Genomic DNA, 17,267 nt, shown 5'->3' with positions numbered 1-17,267 from the left:
CGCCTTCTCAGGTGAAAGTTCTCAACTACTGGGTCTATATCGAGCTTTTAATCAGTGGTATGACAAGTTCAATCTTCCAGCTGTTAGGTGTACAACTACAGTCCAATGAAACGTTAATCGTTTTGGCGATGATTGGAGTTACAGTATCAACACACTTTTTAACCAGCCAGGTTGGAATCGGATCTAGTTGGCAACTAGCATCTGACGATGACAGAATGATGTTACGAACTGTTCTTCTGATACATGAGCAAAAGTCTCCAATTTGACTACAGGTGATGGAACAGAAATGTTAATTGATGGTACGCTGGACCTTGTCATGTCTTCTCTGATACGAGAGATTTTACTACAGAAAAACTCTTCAAAATCATCAGCTAGTTGTAGTGAGCTGGTATGTGGTGGTAGCAGATTGACAGAACGCTCTTTACACAGGGAATCGACAACACGGAAGAGCTTCTTTGAGTCACACTCACAGTCCTAGATCAGCTCGTTATAGTACTGTGTTTTGGCATCTTTAACCGCAAACAGTGCTCATCACAAATTTTCCGATACAAGAAACAACAGAAGGTAGTTTGGTCTTTCTCATCTCTACTGTATTTTCTCTTAGGGAGGCTCGAAAGGGTTTTCAGCTGAGCGCGCTCGTGTAAGCCACACACGTGAGCTGCCCCCATCAGCCTTTGATTCAAATAGGTCACCAGAAATAAACAAATACCGCTAATTTCGCTCACCTTTCTCCTAATTCCTATATGTATGGAGTATAAATAGACATCTCCTATTCACGAAAACTACGAAACTTTTGCACAAACGGTTTAATGGTCACGAAAATCCGTTTGTATTGGCCTGTAGCTCCACTTGCGCGCCGACTCGAATGAGCGGGTGACGCATGCGTAACTGCTGATCTTGTAACCCCCTTATTTTTCCTTATTTCGCAAGTTTACTCGTTTATATCTCTGCTTTCGGAGGGTGACCTTTTTTCATTTTTTGCATGTTAGCTTAGATTAATTAAAAACGTGTGACTTTCAAATTAAAAAAATTCTGTAGGTGAAAAAAAAAATTAGAGACACATTACAAAAAAATTGATTTTACCGAAAAACTGGCGTACAGATTTTGTTAAATTTTAAATATTTTAGAGATTATTTCTAAGATTATCTGGTAAGGCTGAATGGGAAGATTTCACCTTCCCGTTTCTTGAAAAAAAGACAATATATGTTGATTTTAAGGCTCAAAGAAATGTCTAATATCGTTGCCATGGTTACGTTATTTTGGAGGAAAATATAAGGTGACAAATCTACGATGGGTACTTAATACCCTGGCCAAAGTTCGTCTGTATCTAAGGACAGAATATGTATTTATTTGAAAAAACGAGAAACTATTTCGAGCCTCCTTAAGTTTAAGCCTTTACGTTCTACTGTATAGATCCACTTGTCTCGCCAATGACTACATCGTGATACAAACGATCATATGTCGCATTATTCATCATATGGTCCGTACGGCCCCGCGCGCACTTTTATGTTAAAACTATTGAGAAGATCCCTGTAAACACTAGTGTTTATTTGAGAAGTTGGTCCAAAGCATGGAAAAGTGCTGAGTGGGTACCCGTGTATAAAAAGGGTGAAAAAACTGAAGTGAAGAACTACAGACCGGGGACAGTGCTTGATTCAGTCGACAAAGTATTTATACAATTGATATGTAAACAAATTGGTCAACATTATGACACTATACTATTACCATACTCAACTGCATTTCGCAAGACCAATTCATTTCATTTTCCTGTTACGGAATATAACTTGAACTTGCAATTAAACAGCTCCCAACGGACATTTGTTCGTATCCCCTTCAAGCCCTGAATTATTTATGCTTGCTTACAACTGCTTAAATTGCTTATCTGGCCTTCTAAGTTTCACTTCGTCTTACCTCTTGCATTAAAACTGCACCACCCCGCTCTGACTTGCATCGCAATATTTTTCCTCTGGTTCACTTGACTTCAAGACTGTGCTGAGCCTCTAGTTTTTCAAAGCCTTTCTCCTCTTCCAGTTTCCATAGGAAATCAATTCTTTTTTAAAAGAATAATTCGGATTGGGGCACTGATTTCACTCAGATTCTGGATAAACGTCCCAAGACAGTACGTCACAATTTCGAGGAAGCGCTTGACTTCTTTGTCGTCTGGTTTGGGCATGTCTCTGATGGCGGCTGCTTTTGCAGTGTCCGCTCTGAGGCCCTCTGTTGTAAGCATGTGGCCTACATAGAGAACTTCAGATTGTCTGATTTTCAATATCTGCTTGTTCAGCTTCAAGCCGTATTTAGTATGATCTCTTTTCATGACTTTGACCCTAATTAGATGCACGCGGATTTTAATAAGCGTCTACCCTCTTAGCAGGTAGGATAAACTGCTGCGTTTACCCTAACCTAAAAATAACGCTAACCATTACCCTAACCTTATTGTTGGAAATAAGTAACAAAAAAGGTCTCAATGGGGTTAACCTTGAGCCATCAAACGTTGAAAAATGTTAACCGTTAAGCGTGAAAATGACAAAAAAAAAACTGTTGCGGGAAGAAGAGAGATCCTGACTTGAACTATTCTGTACATTGTGTCGATTTTTCGAAAGATTTCGACACGGTTGATCAAGCCACTGATAATACTATATTAATTCTAAAGCTGCTTTCCATGAATGCCGTGCTTTTTTTTCCACTTGGTGGAAAGTGCGCAAAGTATGTGGTTGCCCTGACAAGTTCACGGACATAGTCAGAGATTTTCACGACATGTCTGCTGTGGTTTCCGTTATGGCAGTACCAGTGCTCCTTTTTCCACCGAGTCAAGCAGGGGTGTGAGTTGGCGCCGACTCTTTTTGCACTCTACCTCGCCGCAGTGCTGGAATATTTGTCTAGCACGACCACAAAAAGTGTGTATGTTGTGGTTTAATTTAATTTTCGGTTAAATGTTCTTCAACCTTGCCAGGCTGCATGCTACGTCAGAGAAAATGATGATCTGCGTGAGGGAGCTGCTTTATGCAGACGACTCAGCCCTGGTAGCTACAACCCATGCCAGCAGGACATACGGGAGATTACTGATCTGTTTGTTGAGGCTGCAACTTGCTTTGGACGGCGAATAAATGCAACTAAAACTGAGCTCCTTTACCAACCGTCACCACAGCAGCGAGAGCACAAGAAACCTGTTGTGGAAAAAAATGGAGAGGCATTGAAGAATACTGACACCTTCACCTACCTGGGTAGCACTGCTACTAACAAGAACTCGTTTGATGCTGAGATAGACCGCAGATTTCAGGCAGCCTGCAAAGCATTTGGATCTTTCCAGGAACGTCTCTTGTCGCGTCATGACGCGGTCCATCTCTGCGCTAAGATCAAAGTCTACCACACTCCAGTGCTACCATTGCTTCCACCGAAACGTTGATCCTCTACCGTAGGCACGTCAAGCAGCTGACCCGAGTCCAACTCCGCCACCTAGGGCAGATTATGAATATCAATGGCAAGACAGAACTCCAGACGTGACGGTCCTGGATCGAGCAGGAATCGCGAGTGTGGAAGCCTTGATTGCCGCAGCCCAGCTCCGATGGGCTGGATATGTCTCTCGCATGACTGATGATCGCCTTCCTAAGCGAGTGTTTTACAGTGAGCTAGTAGATGGGAAATGGAAGCGTGGCGGTCAGTAACTCAGGATGTGCTGAAACGCGACATGAAGTATACCGAGGTTGATGCTGCTGCCTGGGAACAAACAGTCTTATCCAGATCAACATGGCGGAAAGTCTTACACCAATCAATAATGAGAGTTAAGGAGAAGCGAGCAGCCAACTATCGACTTGCTCATGCTCGACGCCACTCAGTTCCTAGTGCCAGTGACTTCAGTCGTAACAAATGTAAGAATTTTTGTAGATCCAGAGCTTGTCTGGAAGCTCACCAACGAGCGAGCAAGAACAAACCAACATGACTTACTCACACTCTTCCTTCTATCGTGTCTACAAACCGATTTACTTTGGTTTTGGTTTTACGACACTGATGTCCTTGGGAGGACGAAATAGCTTGGTTAAGGGTGAGGCATTTTTGCTTGGCAAACGAATGAATGCACAACACAACTAAGATCAAATCTTAAACATGATCCTGTACTCATTTGCTTGTACTCAATTTTAATGAAGTTAGGTCTCTTTGATCAAAATAATTACGCATTGTTTCGAGTTTATCGTGTGCAACGTTTATGTTTTCTGTAGTTCCAAAAACCAACATTTAAACTTGATTTGTGTTGATTGTTAATTTCAGTTTACAGTGTCCCCAATTAGTGCTCCAGCGCTAGAACGACTAGACACTTAAATAAAGTTCCTTTCCTTTGTAGATGTTCGATGGAATTACTTTGAATAGCGACAGACAAAAAGAAATTTAGGGACCTTAAAAAGCTCACTAACCCTAACCAAAAAGAACCAATTACTACGCAAAATGCAAAGTTTAAACAGGTTGCTGACGTCAAAATGACACAAGGCATGCTCAGCCTAATTAGCAGTGTGATATCCTAAGAATTCCAGAATACAACCATGCGTTCGCTACTTGCTTGGTGAAATTTAAACATAGGTAATTTCTCCAGTAATTGATTCAGTTTGAGTCAAGTAGAAGATGGGCAGCCTTTAAGGGAGCAGGGTTGACGCAGTGGTGAGAGCACTCGCCTCCCACCAATGTTGCCCGGGTTCAATTCCCAGATCCGACATCATATGTGGGTTGCTCCGAGAGCAACTGCTCCGAGAGGTTATTCTCGGGGTACTCCGGTTTCCCCCTCTCCTCAAAACCAATATGATTTGATATGTATTTATTTGATTTTTTTTAGTTGTGCACACCCCACAAGCTATTTAACTTTAAACACTATAGTGTGAAAAGAAAGTTATTATTATTATTATTATTATTTATTAAGGTGCAAACAATGAGGGCTGACTCATCATCCATCAGTCGTAGATGGGACTGCAGTTGTAGATTCAACAATTGCACTCGCATCAACGCAATCAGTGCCGTTCCCGGAGAGGGGAAATCTATCACATTTCATTTGATCTGGCCATGCGAATCCAAGTTGCTTTATAACATCAATGCAGCCATTTTGAACTCGGTAGCAAAGCTCCTGGCATGGTAAGGGTGGACCGTTACAGCGTGGGGCGTACAGAGAACACAGAAATAGGGCCAATTCCGGTGAACAATTGACCGCCAAAAGTGGAAAGAACTGGTTGACCTGTAACCTTGCCTCATCTTGGGTGACATGGTTCAAGTCGTTGGGAAACTGTGTCTTGTTGTAATGCAAACCGTGACAAAGAGAAATGTTCAGGTCCTCGCATTTACCTACAACGAGACAACAATAAACAGTTGTAGTTACGAAAAAAGAAAATACGGTTGTGACTCAGTAGGCTTGGTAAACGTTTGGACAAACCTACAATCTCGGACAATTTTTGAGAAATTTAAGTCTCTCGCACCTATGTAAAATTAATGTTTATTAAGAATATCTTATACCCCCCACTACAAATGTTGTAACTCGGCTGGGTTATTTTTGCTTCCAACTGAGCAGCATCGTGTCGGGTTGGGCGTGGGAAATGTAGGTTTTCTTTTGAGGTCATGGTCGACAATAGTCGCGCAAAGTCGTTCATTTCTATGTAGCGTGGACACTTCGGCGGAAAGGTCTGAGAAGAAAGAACTCAAAAGCTGAAAACCGATTATTGTGTTCCTCAATAATGATTTTAAGGCAACCCTTTTGCCATACATGACAAAAAAACGTGGAAATTCCAATTGTGGACTGCAATGCGTTTCCATCAGTTAAAGAAGTTGAGATCTCTTAGTTATACTTCATCATTTGTATGGACGATTGCGATCTTCGTCATTCCGAAAAGAAGTTATTTTTCTTGAGGGCGCTTGCCAAGAAGGTGATTCTCTCGCCGAGTTTTACATTTCAAATGTAAAACAATGTACACCACAATGTACCTCTCACGATGACAAACAAAAAACCAGCATCTCTTCTCAAACTCAGTTTTAGTTTACTTAATATTTAGTCAAATTATGCAAAATATTAAACAACTTAACAGGCCATTCGCTGGCTATGAGAACAAGTTAGAACAGAGTTTACTAATTTTTAAGCAGTACGATTGCTACATAAATTCCATTGTCATACCCTCCACAAAAATTACCACAGATACTCTTGTTGGTCAGGCAGGCCAAAATTGTTCAGGTGGTTAAATGTGTTCAAGTTGAAAAGCATTATAGTTAGCTAACCCATCATTACATCATCATAATCATTATTTATCATATAGCCCTTTTCACTCACTTAGCCAAACCGAATATAGTCATTTCTTTCACATCTGTTTTATAAATTCAACAACATCACTTACAGGATCGGACAAAAGTGATATCAGAACCGGAGGATTTTCTGAGGTCAATTATGCCTAAATTGAAAAATAACTGTTGTCATTTGTCTTCGGCGTGGAGAGGTTTGAGGGCTATTTCTACGGAAGAAAGGTCTTAATCCAAACTGACCACACACCCCTGGAGTCTAATTATGAAAAAGAGTCTGCTAAGTGCACCGAAGAGGCTGCAACGAATGGTGTTGCGGTTACAGAAGTTTGACTTGGAAGTCGCCTACACTAAGCGCATCGAGGTGCATATTTCAGATCCGCTTAGCAGAGCATATCTCCCCTCATCCAATCGGAATGAAGAAGTCAAAGAGATTGTGGGAGGTCACCAACCGAAGTGGAGACCGAGCATGTGAATATGGCAGAGTTTGTACCAATTCGTCAAGTGACTTTGTCAGAACTGAGAGCTGCTACGGAAAGTGATGCAGAGCTTGAGTTGTTAACCGCGGTTACCAAGCAGGGCTGGCCAGAACATTTGGCAGCTGTACCCCTCCCCCCCCTCTATGCGTGGTTATTTTGACTGTCAGTTCAGAATGGTGTTGTATTCAAGGGTGAGAGATTCGTGGTACAACACAGTTTGAGACAGTGTATTACAGACAAAATATATGCAAGCCACTTGGGTGTCCAGGGCTGTCCGAGGAGGGCTAAGGAAGCTTTTTACTTTTTTACTGGCCAGGAATGTACAAGCACATCCCATAGTTCATTGCAGGATGCAGCATCTGTAATAGTTACAAACCAGCACAACAGAAAGAACCGTTAGTGTGCACGAAATACCAACAAGACCCTGGCAAAGTGTCTCAGCAGACCTCTTTGCGCTCAAAGGTACTGACTACCTTGTCACCATTGATAGCTATTCCAACGTTTTTGAGCTAGACGTGTTAGTGTCCAAGACCTCCAAAGAGGTTATTACTAAGCTGAAGCCTCCTTTTGCAAGCTATGATCTTCCGGAGAGGCTGACAACGGAAAATGGACCGCAGTTTGACTGCAGTGAATTTCAGAACTTAGCGGTAGATTTTCAGTTTGAGCACATCACAACGTGCCCCAGGTTTCCCCAGTTCAATGGATATGGGGAAAACAGTGTCAAGACAGCGAAGTCTATCTTAACGAAAGCTGCAAATCCGGGTTATGATCTGCATCTGTCTCTACTGGATTTTAGAAACACGCCATCCGAAGGAATCTACAGTTCCCCGGAATACGGTCTTCTTTCGCGTAGGACTCGATCTTTATTGCCCTTGGCAGATTAGCTGCTTCAGCCAAAAGGTTGTCCCTAAAGTGACACGGAAATTGCAAAGTAGAAAACACAAGAAAGCCATTTACTATGACAGAGGAGCTAAGGAATTGCACTCTTTAGAGAAAGGAGATGTGGTAAGAGCTTTACCTTTGCCGGGTCGGTCCTATTGGTTTAAGGCTCAAGTCGAGGATCAGGTGGCAGTACGATCTTAAAGAGTCCGCACAGAAGATGGAAGAGTCTATAGCCGCAACCCCCTCTCATATTTACAAGGTTCTCGAGAAATACCAAGCATACTCAGATGATGAAGCAGGGAAATCAGAAAGAACAAGCTGGAACCCATACATCATCCATTATCCTTCACTGAGGACACGTGGTGCCTGCTGAATCCCATGTGCAGCAGATTCCTGATGCATCAATGATAGCAGTGGGTTTACAAATGGACTCCCAGTCAGGCCCTTCAAATGCTCATGTGCCTGTTACTACGAAAGGGGGGCGAATAGTTTAAAAGGCCAGGCTACCGGGATGATTTCGTTGTCCAATGAGCGAACAGTGAACATTGCGTATAGCTTTATCCGCTGGAAGTCAAACACTATTTTATTTTCGGTTACGATAATGAGAATCTTTTTCAGGTTTCCTTCTTCTTTTCTGCTTACTTGCTGTGGTTGTTATTTTGTTTCTTCTTTTTTTATATATTGTTAATAGAAAAGGGCGATGTAACGATATTGTTTGTTCCAGGCCCTCGGAGTGCAGGATAGGTAAAGTTCCTGGATGGTGGCGCGTTCTGCGATCAACTGTAGTCGACGAAGCTAATTTCCGTTTCGTAAACAAGCGATGCCATTTTTGACGGTGGGTGCCATTTTTAGTAACCAAGCCTTTTTATTCGTTAGCTTTCAATAAAAGTGTTAGGATTAGCTTCATTTAAATACTTTAAAATTGCCGATGTAAAGTCGTTGTTTCGTTAGTGTAGAGGTTAGTTGCATCTGTCCTTTAGCCATTAAACCGAGTTCGACATCGTTCGATCACCTTTTCCTAAGTATTTTTTCTAATCTTTTTCTAAGGTTTTTTCTCATACGCTGCTAATCTAGTCCTAGATTAAGTACTTTTTTCCTCATTTGCAAACGACAAACTTAACAATGAAAACTTTCGTCCATGGCATCGCTTGTTCACGAAAGGGAAAATTGCGTTGACGAAGCTTTCGCTGTGATTAAATTAGTTGTGTTCATCAGATTCTTTCAAGTTCTTTGTCCCACAACTAAGTTACAATCCTCGCACTTAGATAGACAATTTAAGCAATTGTCTCCTATTATCTGGTTGGAGCCACTGAGAACTATAATTAGAGACAGTCTCGCTTCTCCCTTCCGTAACAAAGTTAAGCCATGAGCGTATTTCAGCCTCTTCTTCAACATTTTGCAGCATATTGAAAAGATATTGAGCCAGGTATCATTAGGGGATCTGCCTTTTGTGAATTAAACTATTGAGAAATTTTTCTGTCTTAATAATAACGCCCATATAAATGAAATAATCTCCACAATCAGCGTGTGCGGCGATGGGTAACAGTTAAGCAGAGAGAAAGTCGTCACCTTTTCTCGTTGTGGTTGTTGGCGACGGTTGAACTGTCTTGTTTGGTCTGCTGAGGCAAATCTTGCCACCATTTGCTTCAGGAAATTTTTCGCAGACCAGATTCTTAGGCCACTCAAAACCATATTGGTTCATCAGAGGCTCACAGCCACTCCTAACTCTGGAGCAAAGACTTCTGCAAGGAGGTAGTAAGTCGTTCGTATTTACGCAAGGTGGTGCATACAGGGAGCACAGAAAGAGCTTTAAATCATCTGCACAATTAATCTCCACGAGCGGCCAGAATTGGTGGACTTCAAGAGCTGCCTCTTCTTGTAATGTGTGATTGAAATAGTTTGGAAACATTGTCATGTTGTATGGAAGGTCTCTGCAGAGTTTGACAGTCATCCTTTCACATTTTCCTGAAAATAGATCATTTTAGCTGTAAAGGGTTATGCCACTAATAAACAAAGAGGCGAGATTTAGAGAGAGGGTTTAGGTTATTACGTGGCATGTTAAGAGAAAAAAAATCAGTTAATCTTCTGTAGCCAACATGGTCATAAATTGGTCATTTGGTTTAAACATGTTCTGCTAGTAAGACATTTAAGCTGGCTACTTCATCACTATCATCGTCATCATCATCACTTATCAGAGTTGTTAAGATGTTAGGATTTGAAATTTATTGGAAAATTACATCCCGTCTTGAACTCTCTTAGCCAAACAGAATCTACCGAATTTTCATGTTTTATCGATGTTCTAAGCGCACTCAAAGACAAAAGTGTTTCCAAAACTGAAGAATTTTCACAGGCTTTGTAAATAAACCGCGCACCGGTGGCTCAGTTGGTTGAGCACCGGGCTGTCACGTGGGAGGTCGTGAGTTCAACTCCGGCCGGACCAACACTCAGGGTCTTTGAATAGCTGAGGAGAAAGTGCTGTTTTGTAATTACATCTGCAAATGGTTAGACTCTCTAGTCTTCTCGGATAAGGACGATAAGCGGGAGGTCCCGTCTCACAACCCTTCAATTTTCATAATCCTGTGGGACGTAAAAGAACCCGCACACTTGTCGTAAAGAGTAGGGCATGTAGTTCCCGGTGTTGTGGTCTGGTCTTTCTGGTCTGGATAGGGTGCTCCTTCCCTCTGGGCACGTTTGCCCAGTAGAAAGAGACAAACCAGATGTCTCGTAAAACAAATAAGCTTAGCGATAAGTCACCTTTTCTAATTGTGGATGGTAGCGACGGCTGAACTGTCTCCTTTGGTCTGCTGAGGCAACTTGCGCCACCTTTTTCTAGTTCAGGAAACTGTTCACATGCCATACGTTTAGGCCACTCGAAACCATATTGGTTCATCAGAGGCTCACATCCCCTCTTAGAATTACGGCAAAGACTTCTGCAAGGAGGTAGTGAGTCGTTCGCATGTACGCAGGGTGGGGCATAAAGGGAGCACAGAAAGAGCTTTAAATCATCTGCACAATTAATCTCCACGAGCGGCCAGAATTGGTGGACTTCAAGAGCTGCCTCTTCTTGCAGTGTGTGATTGAAATAGTTTGGAAACCTTGTCATTTTGTATGGAAGGCCTTTGCAAATTGGAATGGTAATCTCTTCACATTTCTCTGAAAAAATATCACGTTAGCTTTCACAATAATCCCGTTCATATCCAAAGAAGCGAATTTTGTTGGCAGGATTAATGTTAATACGTAGCATAGTGGAAGATATATATTTTGTATTATAGAGAATGTTACATTTTCAAGGGACATGGTTTGTAAAACGTAGCAAGTCATAATTAGCAACATAAACTCTACAACGACAAAAAATAAAACAACTAAAGAAGTAGGAAGAGTTTGGTTCTACAGCTAATATTTGTGTTCGTTTTCTAAACGGTGAATTCTTTGTAATCAGCATAAAAATGGCATACTTTTGATAAAAGGGGGATGGAATAAAGGGGTTAGTTTCTAAGGAAATGGTGGTGCTTCGCCGGTGGGAGATTAAAATACGAAAATTTGATTATAGGTCAGTCCAGTTCATAAAGGTCGGAGTGCCACCGTGGAAAGAAAAAATGGCTGACATTTCGAGCGTTAGCTCTTCGTCAAAGTTGATTGAAAATTTGTGGATTGTTTGAGGTTTATACAGGAAGTGGAGAAGCTATACCATTGGTGGAGACATGGTAACAAAGTAAAAGAGCACGGATGAATTAATTCTTTGTCCAGTCTTTACTGAAAAGTTGTTCAAGTGTTTGTCGCATTTGAGTGGCAAGACTGGTGGTAGGGAAATACAGAGCTACTTCGATATTTTTTTGGAAGAGTTTGAAATTTTCAAGAATATGCTTTCCAAGGCGGGATTTGCGTGTGATATGACAGGGTAAATGGGATCCTCTCTTTCTAATTTGATGTTTGCACGCCTGCCGTCTCCTGATTGATCTCTAGAGCTCGTCGTTTGTCTGCTTTGACAATAGAGTCGGGAGAGCCGTGTTTTTTTAAACAACCGGAACCTTTCCTTGGTTTTGTTGTTGATAAAGCAGCACGGACATCTAACGCAAATCTCTAATTGGCAATGTTAGGCAGGTGTCATAAATTATTAACGAAACTTATTTGATAAAGTGATATGGTTAACGTTGAACCAGATGTCAGATAATAAAGAGTACCTTATACGTTATTGAAGTGATATTTCTTACCTGGAGGTGGGGCATACGTAAATGCAATTTCTGTTGTTGGTGATGGTGTAGGCTTTGGTTCCATGTAGCAGGGAGCAGTACCGTTTGTCGGAAAGTTTTTGCACTCAACCTCCTTCGGCCATGTAAAACCATTTTCTTTCCTCATCCGTCTAAAAAAGGCTTTACACTTTGATCGGGCTTTCAAACACAGCTCTTTGCAGGGTGGTACGTGAGTCTCAGAACTTGTGCATTTGGGGGCGTACATGTTGCAAAGGAAATGCGCTAGGGTGGAAGCGCATTCCAACTGGTCCTCAGCAAGTTGCCAGATGGGATCAAATTGATTTAACTTGCTAACTGCCTCCTCCTTCATGTGACCAAAGTAGTTAGGAAACTGTGCTCGCCAGGAAGGCGTTCTTGTGATGTACTTAGAACATTGTTTCAACGGCATTTGCTGACAACCTGTTGTTCATCATAAATGAGAGCTAATGATTAAAAATTAAGAAGAAGGTGTGCATATGATTTCTTTTGACAGCAAATGCAAAACATTTTCATCAGCACTTAATGCACAATCCCGCTACTTGCGTTTGAGATACTGTTGTTAAACGTCCGAGAGAATTTCCCTTATCTTCCACGCTTGTGGTATTGGTATAACGTCGGTAAATTTAAATGGTGGTTTTTTTAATATCTGTGTTGCATTTTCCGAAACATTTCGCTTCAATCATTTAGGCTCTCACCTGCTGTGTTCCTTTGCCAAGAACCATCAAAGCACTTTTGCGTTTCTTCTTTTTGCAACAGTCGGCATCTCATTAGAGGGTGTGATTTAAGTTTATACCGCTTTATTTCATCCTTGCAGGCTTTAGTGGTACGTCTGCAGAACTCTTTGCAGGGATGTAAAAGTGTTCCAGGTGCATTACAGGGAGGTGACAAAATTGAGCACAGTAATGGCCCTATATCAGGAGAGCACCCACTGTGTATGAGCTTTGTGACCTCGTTAGCGTCTATCCAAGCCTTGGCCTCTTCTTGTGTTTGTTTCAAATGATTTGGGAACTGACCCATGATGTAAGACATGTTTTGACACAATAGAATTGATATCGCCTGGCATTTGGCTGAAAGACGAAAAATGAAATACTGGTTGATTTTGAAGCAGCAACCTACCATCCCTTCAAAAAGTATGGTGCCATATAATTTTTGCTCTGGAATCATGCTGAGCTGCACACGAAGATATAGTAAACGGAAAACTGATAGAAAGCAAGCGTAAGCGAGTGTTTTGGCATCACGTGTAAAGGACGAAGTTGAAAACTCTTTTGCATTCTAATTACTGATATAGGCTGCACATAAAGTGTTGTCTTAGAGGAACAATTCCGTCTTTGCAGGTCTCCAGCACTATTTAGGGTGCTTAGGTGTGAAAAAGCAGTTCTTCTATAGAGCGTTTTCACATGACGTCACGGCGGCCATGTTGGTGTTCCAAAGCAAAGGAATGGCGGCCATGATGGTGTACCAAACTAATCCTCTGGGATTTGAACTCTATTTTTATGCAAAAACTTTCTTTTGTTTCAGTAATCCAATATGGCTGTTGGTCACGTGAGTGAAAACCCTCCGTATATTACAGACATCGTCTGATAGCATTTCATCATCATTATCATCATCACCATCATATATTTCTTTGCCTTCGGAATTTAGAGTAGCTTAGTGAAACTAATATCTCCGAGCATTTACCCTCCCCACCATGATAAACCACGGAGGGCAGACAACTGAGCCAACTGGTTGGCGGTATTTTTGGTGGGGATGTTACAGGTTGAAATTAAATTCAGGTCCATTTAAGTCAAACTAGGTAAATTTGAATGAACTGTTTGAAAACGGATTTTCTTTATGGGGTGTGGTTGAAAAAAGGGGGAACGGCTTTTTTAGGGGGGTTGAAAACAAAAAAATACAAAAGATTGCCTTTCCCTCCTCCAACTTTGCTCTCTTTTCTTACTCTCTTTCTGTCTGTCCCTATCCCTCTTAACCTTCCATCCCCTGATCCATTCGTCACACCTACCACTACTTTATGTACCCTTAACCCTTCAATTCCATTGACTATATGAGAGAAAGAAATCGCTACCGACCGAGTCTTGAACCGGGCACCTCTGCCATCGCTTAGTGTTGAGTTCTTGGCCGTAACTAACCGCAAAACCACACAGGACTTGGACAAGCAGTTGTCACTAATTTTAATACCAACTACTTTTCTCCTGGTGCAAGAGGGCCCAGACTCTTCTCGGTCATAGTAAATTATGCAAAAGTTTACTCCTGCGCAATGCGTGGCCCTGTACGGTTCGTAAAATGGCTTACACAAGTTGTGTTGATTCAGAGATATTCTACCAACCATTGGGTGAAGTTAAAGCTTCCAAAAAGACAAAAGCAAGCAAAATAACATTTTTATTGACGACAACTTTTACAACGATGCAGTGACGTGGTTAGAAACACTTAATGAAGAGAGCAAGGACAGAACAAGTCTTATCATAAGAAAAGGATGGAAACTGGGGGTGGCAAAATATTATCCAAGAACGGAAACGAAATTGTTTAAGAATGTCAACTACACCAAGTTCTTTGCCAAACCCATTCGAATATTGCGCGCAAAGGAAGAGACAAGATGGACAATTATATCAAGCGAAACTACTAAGAAGTAATACAACTCTTTGTGCCACTCTGCTCGATACACGAAGAACAAAAGTCGATCACCAGCAGTCAAAAACAGCCTGTGCTAGCCCCTATTCAAGCAAGAGAATTCCTAACACATTTGCAAATTAATGGACCTTATGGACCTTAGAAACTTACCATGTACATGTTATGTCATCGCAAACACAATTGGATTCTCTACATGATTGATCATTTCACAAAATATTCAGAAGAAGAAGAAGAAGAACCTAAACGTGCTTGTTATTCATTTATCAAGTCAACAAAGGAGATAAGGACACCTCATCTGGAAAAACCAAGAAACACACACAGAAAATACAACAACAAAACGACAACAAGCAAACCCAATACTATTTCATTCCAAGTCAACAACTTTGTCAAAATAAAAATTAATTAAGTGGACAAAAGTCCATTACAACCAAACACACTTCACACAACATGGATTTATGAAAATTGTAACCAAATTTGGAATTATTAACACTTGGATTGCATGCGCACCAAACAGGCTACACATTACTCAAGACATGAATGTGTTATTAGACACAACTAAAACAGTAAGTTTCACTGCAGCATGCAAAAAAAGGCAATTGACCAGTGACGCATGTACAAGAGGTGCAAAAACAAGGAAGTTACTTCTCATTGTTCAACTACATGCAAACATTGTGGACTACCAGAAAAAAAAATGGAATTTGATTGTTCAAGTACTTATAACCACAAAAGGGTTTTATACTGAATTACATTTGTACAAGTAACTGTACATCATTCAATAATCTACCGTCTAAAAAGTCAATTGTCTTTTTCCTTCCAAAAACCACATTAACCCTTTCACCGCCAAAAATGCAAATTGACACATAGATTTTACTCTGTCTAACGCCAGACGATTTTACTCGTCAATGGGGGAGCCCTCGGCAGTGAAAGGGTTAAGTCACATTAATGTAATTCTCGATAAACAAGTTTTTGTTTTTTCTGCTGCTCTAAGATAAAAAAGGCAGAAGTAGTTATCATGCACAGTATGCCTAACCCCAACCTTAATGCTAACCATTTAAAATCAGTGCAAAAAAACGTACGCTAACTACATCTCCTTACTGATTTACTTACCAATATACACGTACTTGCTAACAATTGATGGACTTTTTGTTCATGTTTCCTATTTTCAATTTCAACCTAGTTTAAAATTAAATTTACCTGGGTTGAAATCATTTCAACCTGAATTTCAAATTTACCGGTAACAGGGACACGCAATTTCGAGCTCATTTGCATCATTTGCCACTATCGTCACATGGCGATCTAAACGTCTGGATCAGGCTTAACGACATAATTTCTTACAACAACTTAAATACCTTCCTGTGCAATTGGTTTTTGTTTTCCCTTGATCTGCCGCTGGATGTGGATTCCTCTTTTAGCCAAATTGGAGGTCGTGCTGTCTACGTGGTGTCTTTTCGCTTCGCCATCTGTTAAATTAAGACTTTTTTTAAAAACTGGGGTACCTGTCTCTTTTCGTTTCGTTTGATCACTTATTTATGGTAAATTTAGAGAACAGATTGTTTTAAAGAAACATCGAAGCTCGATTTAAGAACTATCCACAGGAAATCTGCAGGAGCCGATTGCCATTTCTATGTATTGTCTATCCTTGATGAGTGATGATATTAAACAGAACAAATCGTTTTTCTGCTTCGAATACCGACCTCTTGACAAAAACTGGACAGAGAGGAAATTTGAATCTTCCCGACTTATCAAGAAGATCGAAGGGCCTCTGCTTGCAGACTTTCTAGGAGGATCGAGGTGCCGCCGTTCGCGGGGTAATTTGAATTAGACAGACAGACGCAGAAAAAACCACGAATTAAGTTTTAACGGCTGTAAAAAGTATTTCTCACAGTTTCATGCAACCTGGGGCGGCCTCTGTGGCCTCTGTGAGAATATATAAATGCCATATGGTATCAGCATCCTCAACTGTTAATCGCAGTGAAATAAAAAGGCCACCAGTGACGACCCAAGAAATGTCCACAATCGCGCTTACCGACTTGCTTGAAGGTTGAATCTGAAAGTGATTGAGTTCAAAGAGAAGTTTAACGCTTTTCACTGCCGAAAAGTTTGACGTGCGACACTTAATAGGACATATCTCAGATATAGTAACTAAATCTACGGGAATATAAACAAAAAAGTAATCGTCTGTAAGGGCACCTTTCAGGCTTGCGATCTTTTTGTGAATCAAAACTACTCCAGCAATCAAGACGATGATAACCAATGTCAACAAAATAACAGCAACGATCATTAATTTCCTTCCTGTTGCCGACATAGTCTTGTTGGTCTTTTCCAATGCATGATTTGCGCGAGATGAAGACATCTCTGGTTCCTTGCTGCTGCTTTAACGGGCCGTCTTTAGTTTGTGCTTTCTACTCAAACCTTATCAGTCATTCATTATATTCGTATGAAGTTTGTATGACCTACTCTTTGCTCTCTTATTACACATATGACGTCACTGAAGAAGATAACGGGGCGATACACCTGGAACATCTCAGCAAAGCGGCAAGTCTGGGCAAGGAACTCATCAAAGCTTATTTTATCTTTCACCCCAAGTCTTGCCTGCCTTTTTGTCGAGAGTCGAGAGTCGAGAGTCGACGGTAGCATTTCGAGGGTCGGAGGTTCTTTGTCTAGTTTCCCTTTCTACCGAAAAAGGTCCTTAAGAAGGAATTCAATTGAGAAAATACAGAGAGTAAACTAAGAAAATAATCAACTACATTGTAGTGAATGTTACCTTCCTATATATATGAGTCAATAAATT

The 17,267-nt window shown here is 41.0% G+C and overlaps 1 protein-coding gene across 2 annotated transcripts; it reads right to left on the bottom strand.

Moving 5' to 3' along the window:
- Window positions 1-4,096: 4,096 nt before the first annotated feature.
- On the bottom strand, window positions 4,097-16,931 carry LOC138003612 (uncharacterized). 2 transcript variants are annotated; one of them, XM_068849777.1, is made up of 8 exons: window positions 16,667-16,931; window positions 16,503-16,523; window positions 15,826-15,936; window positions 12,547-12,918; window positions 11,834-12,271; window positions 10,377-10,775; window positions 9,192-9,587; window positions 4,097-5,322 (listed from the first exon to the last, which is right to left on the bottom strand). In XM_068849777.1, exons 1-8 carry the CDS (start codon window positions 16,827-16,829, stop codon window positions 4,931-4,933), a joined length of 2,292 nt encoding a protein of 763 aa, XP_068705878.1. In that variant the 5' UTR covers window positions 16,830-16,931; the 3' UTR covers window positions 4,097-4,930. The 2 variants fall into 2 exon arrangements, with proteins under 2 accessions (XP_068705878.1, XP_068705879.1); XM_068849778.1 differs by lacking the exon at window positions 16,503-16,523 and having other exon boundaries at window positions 16,667-16,929.
- Between the last annotated feature and the right edge of the window lie 336 nt (window positions 16,932-17,267).

This window comes from Montipora foliosa, chromosome 5 (genome assembly GCF_036669935.1).
Source record: "Montipora foliosa isolate CH-2021 chromosome 5, ASM3666993v2, whole genome shotgun sequence".
NCBI lineage: Eukaryota > Metazoa > Cnidaria > Anthozoa > Scleractinia > Acroporidae > Montipora > Montipora foliosa.
Note: the sequence above shows the minus strand (reverse complement) of the source record. Positions and strands in the feature narration are given on the sequence as shown.

Coding starts and splice junctions, on each gene's coding strand:
- LOC138003612 (XM_068849777.1), bottom strand. CDS start 16,829: ATGTCTTCATCTCGCGCAAATCATGCATTGGAAAAGACCAACAAGACT. Junction 15,937..16,502: donor TTCAACCTTCAAGCAAGTCG/GTAAGCGCGATT, acceptor TTAATTTAACAG/ATGGCGAAGCGAAAAGACAC. Junction 12,272..12,546: donor TTGGCAAAGGAACACAGCAG/GTGAGAGCCTAA, acceptor GATGAACAACAG/GTTGTCAGCAAATGCCGTTG.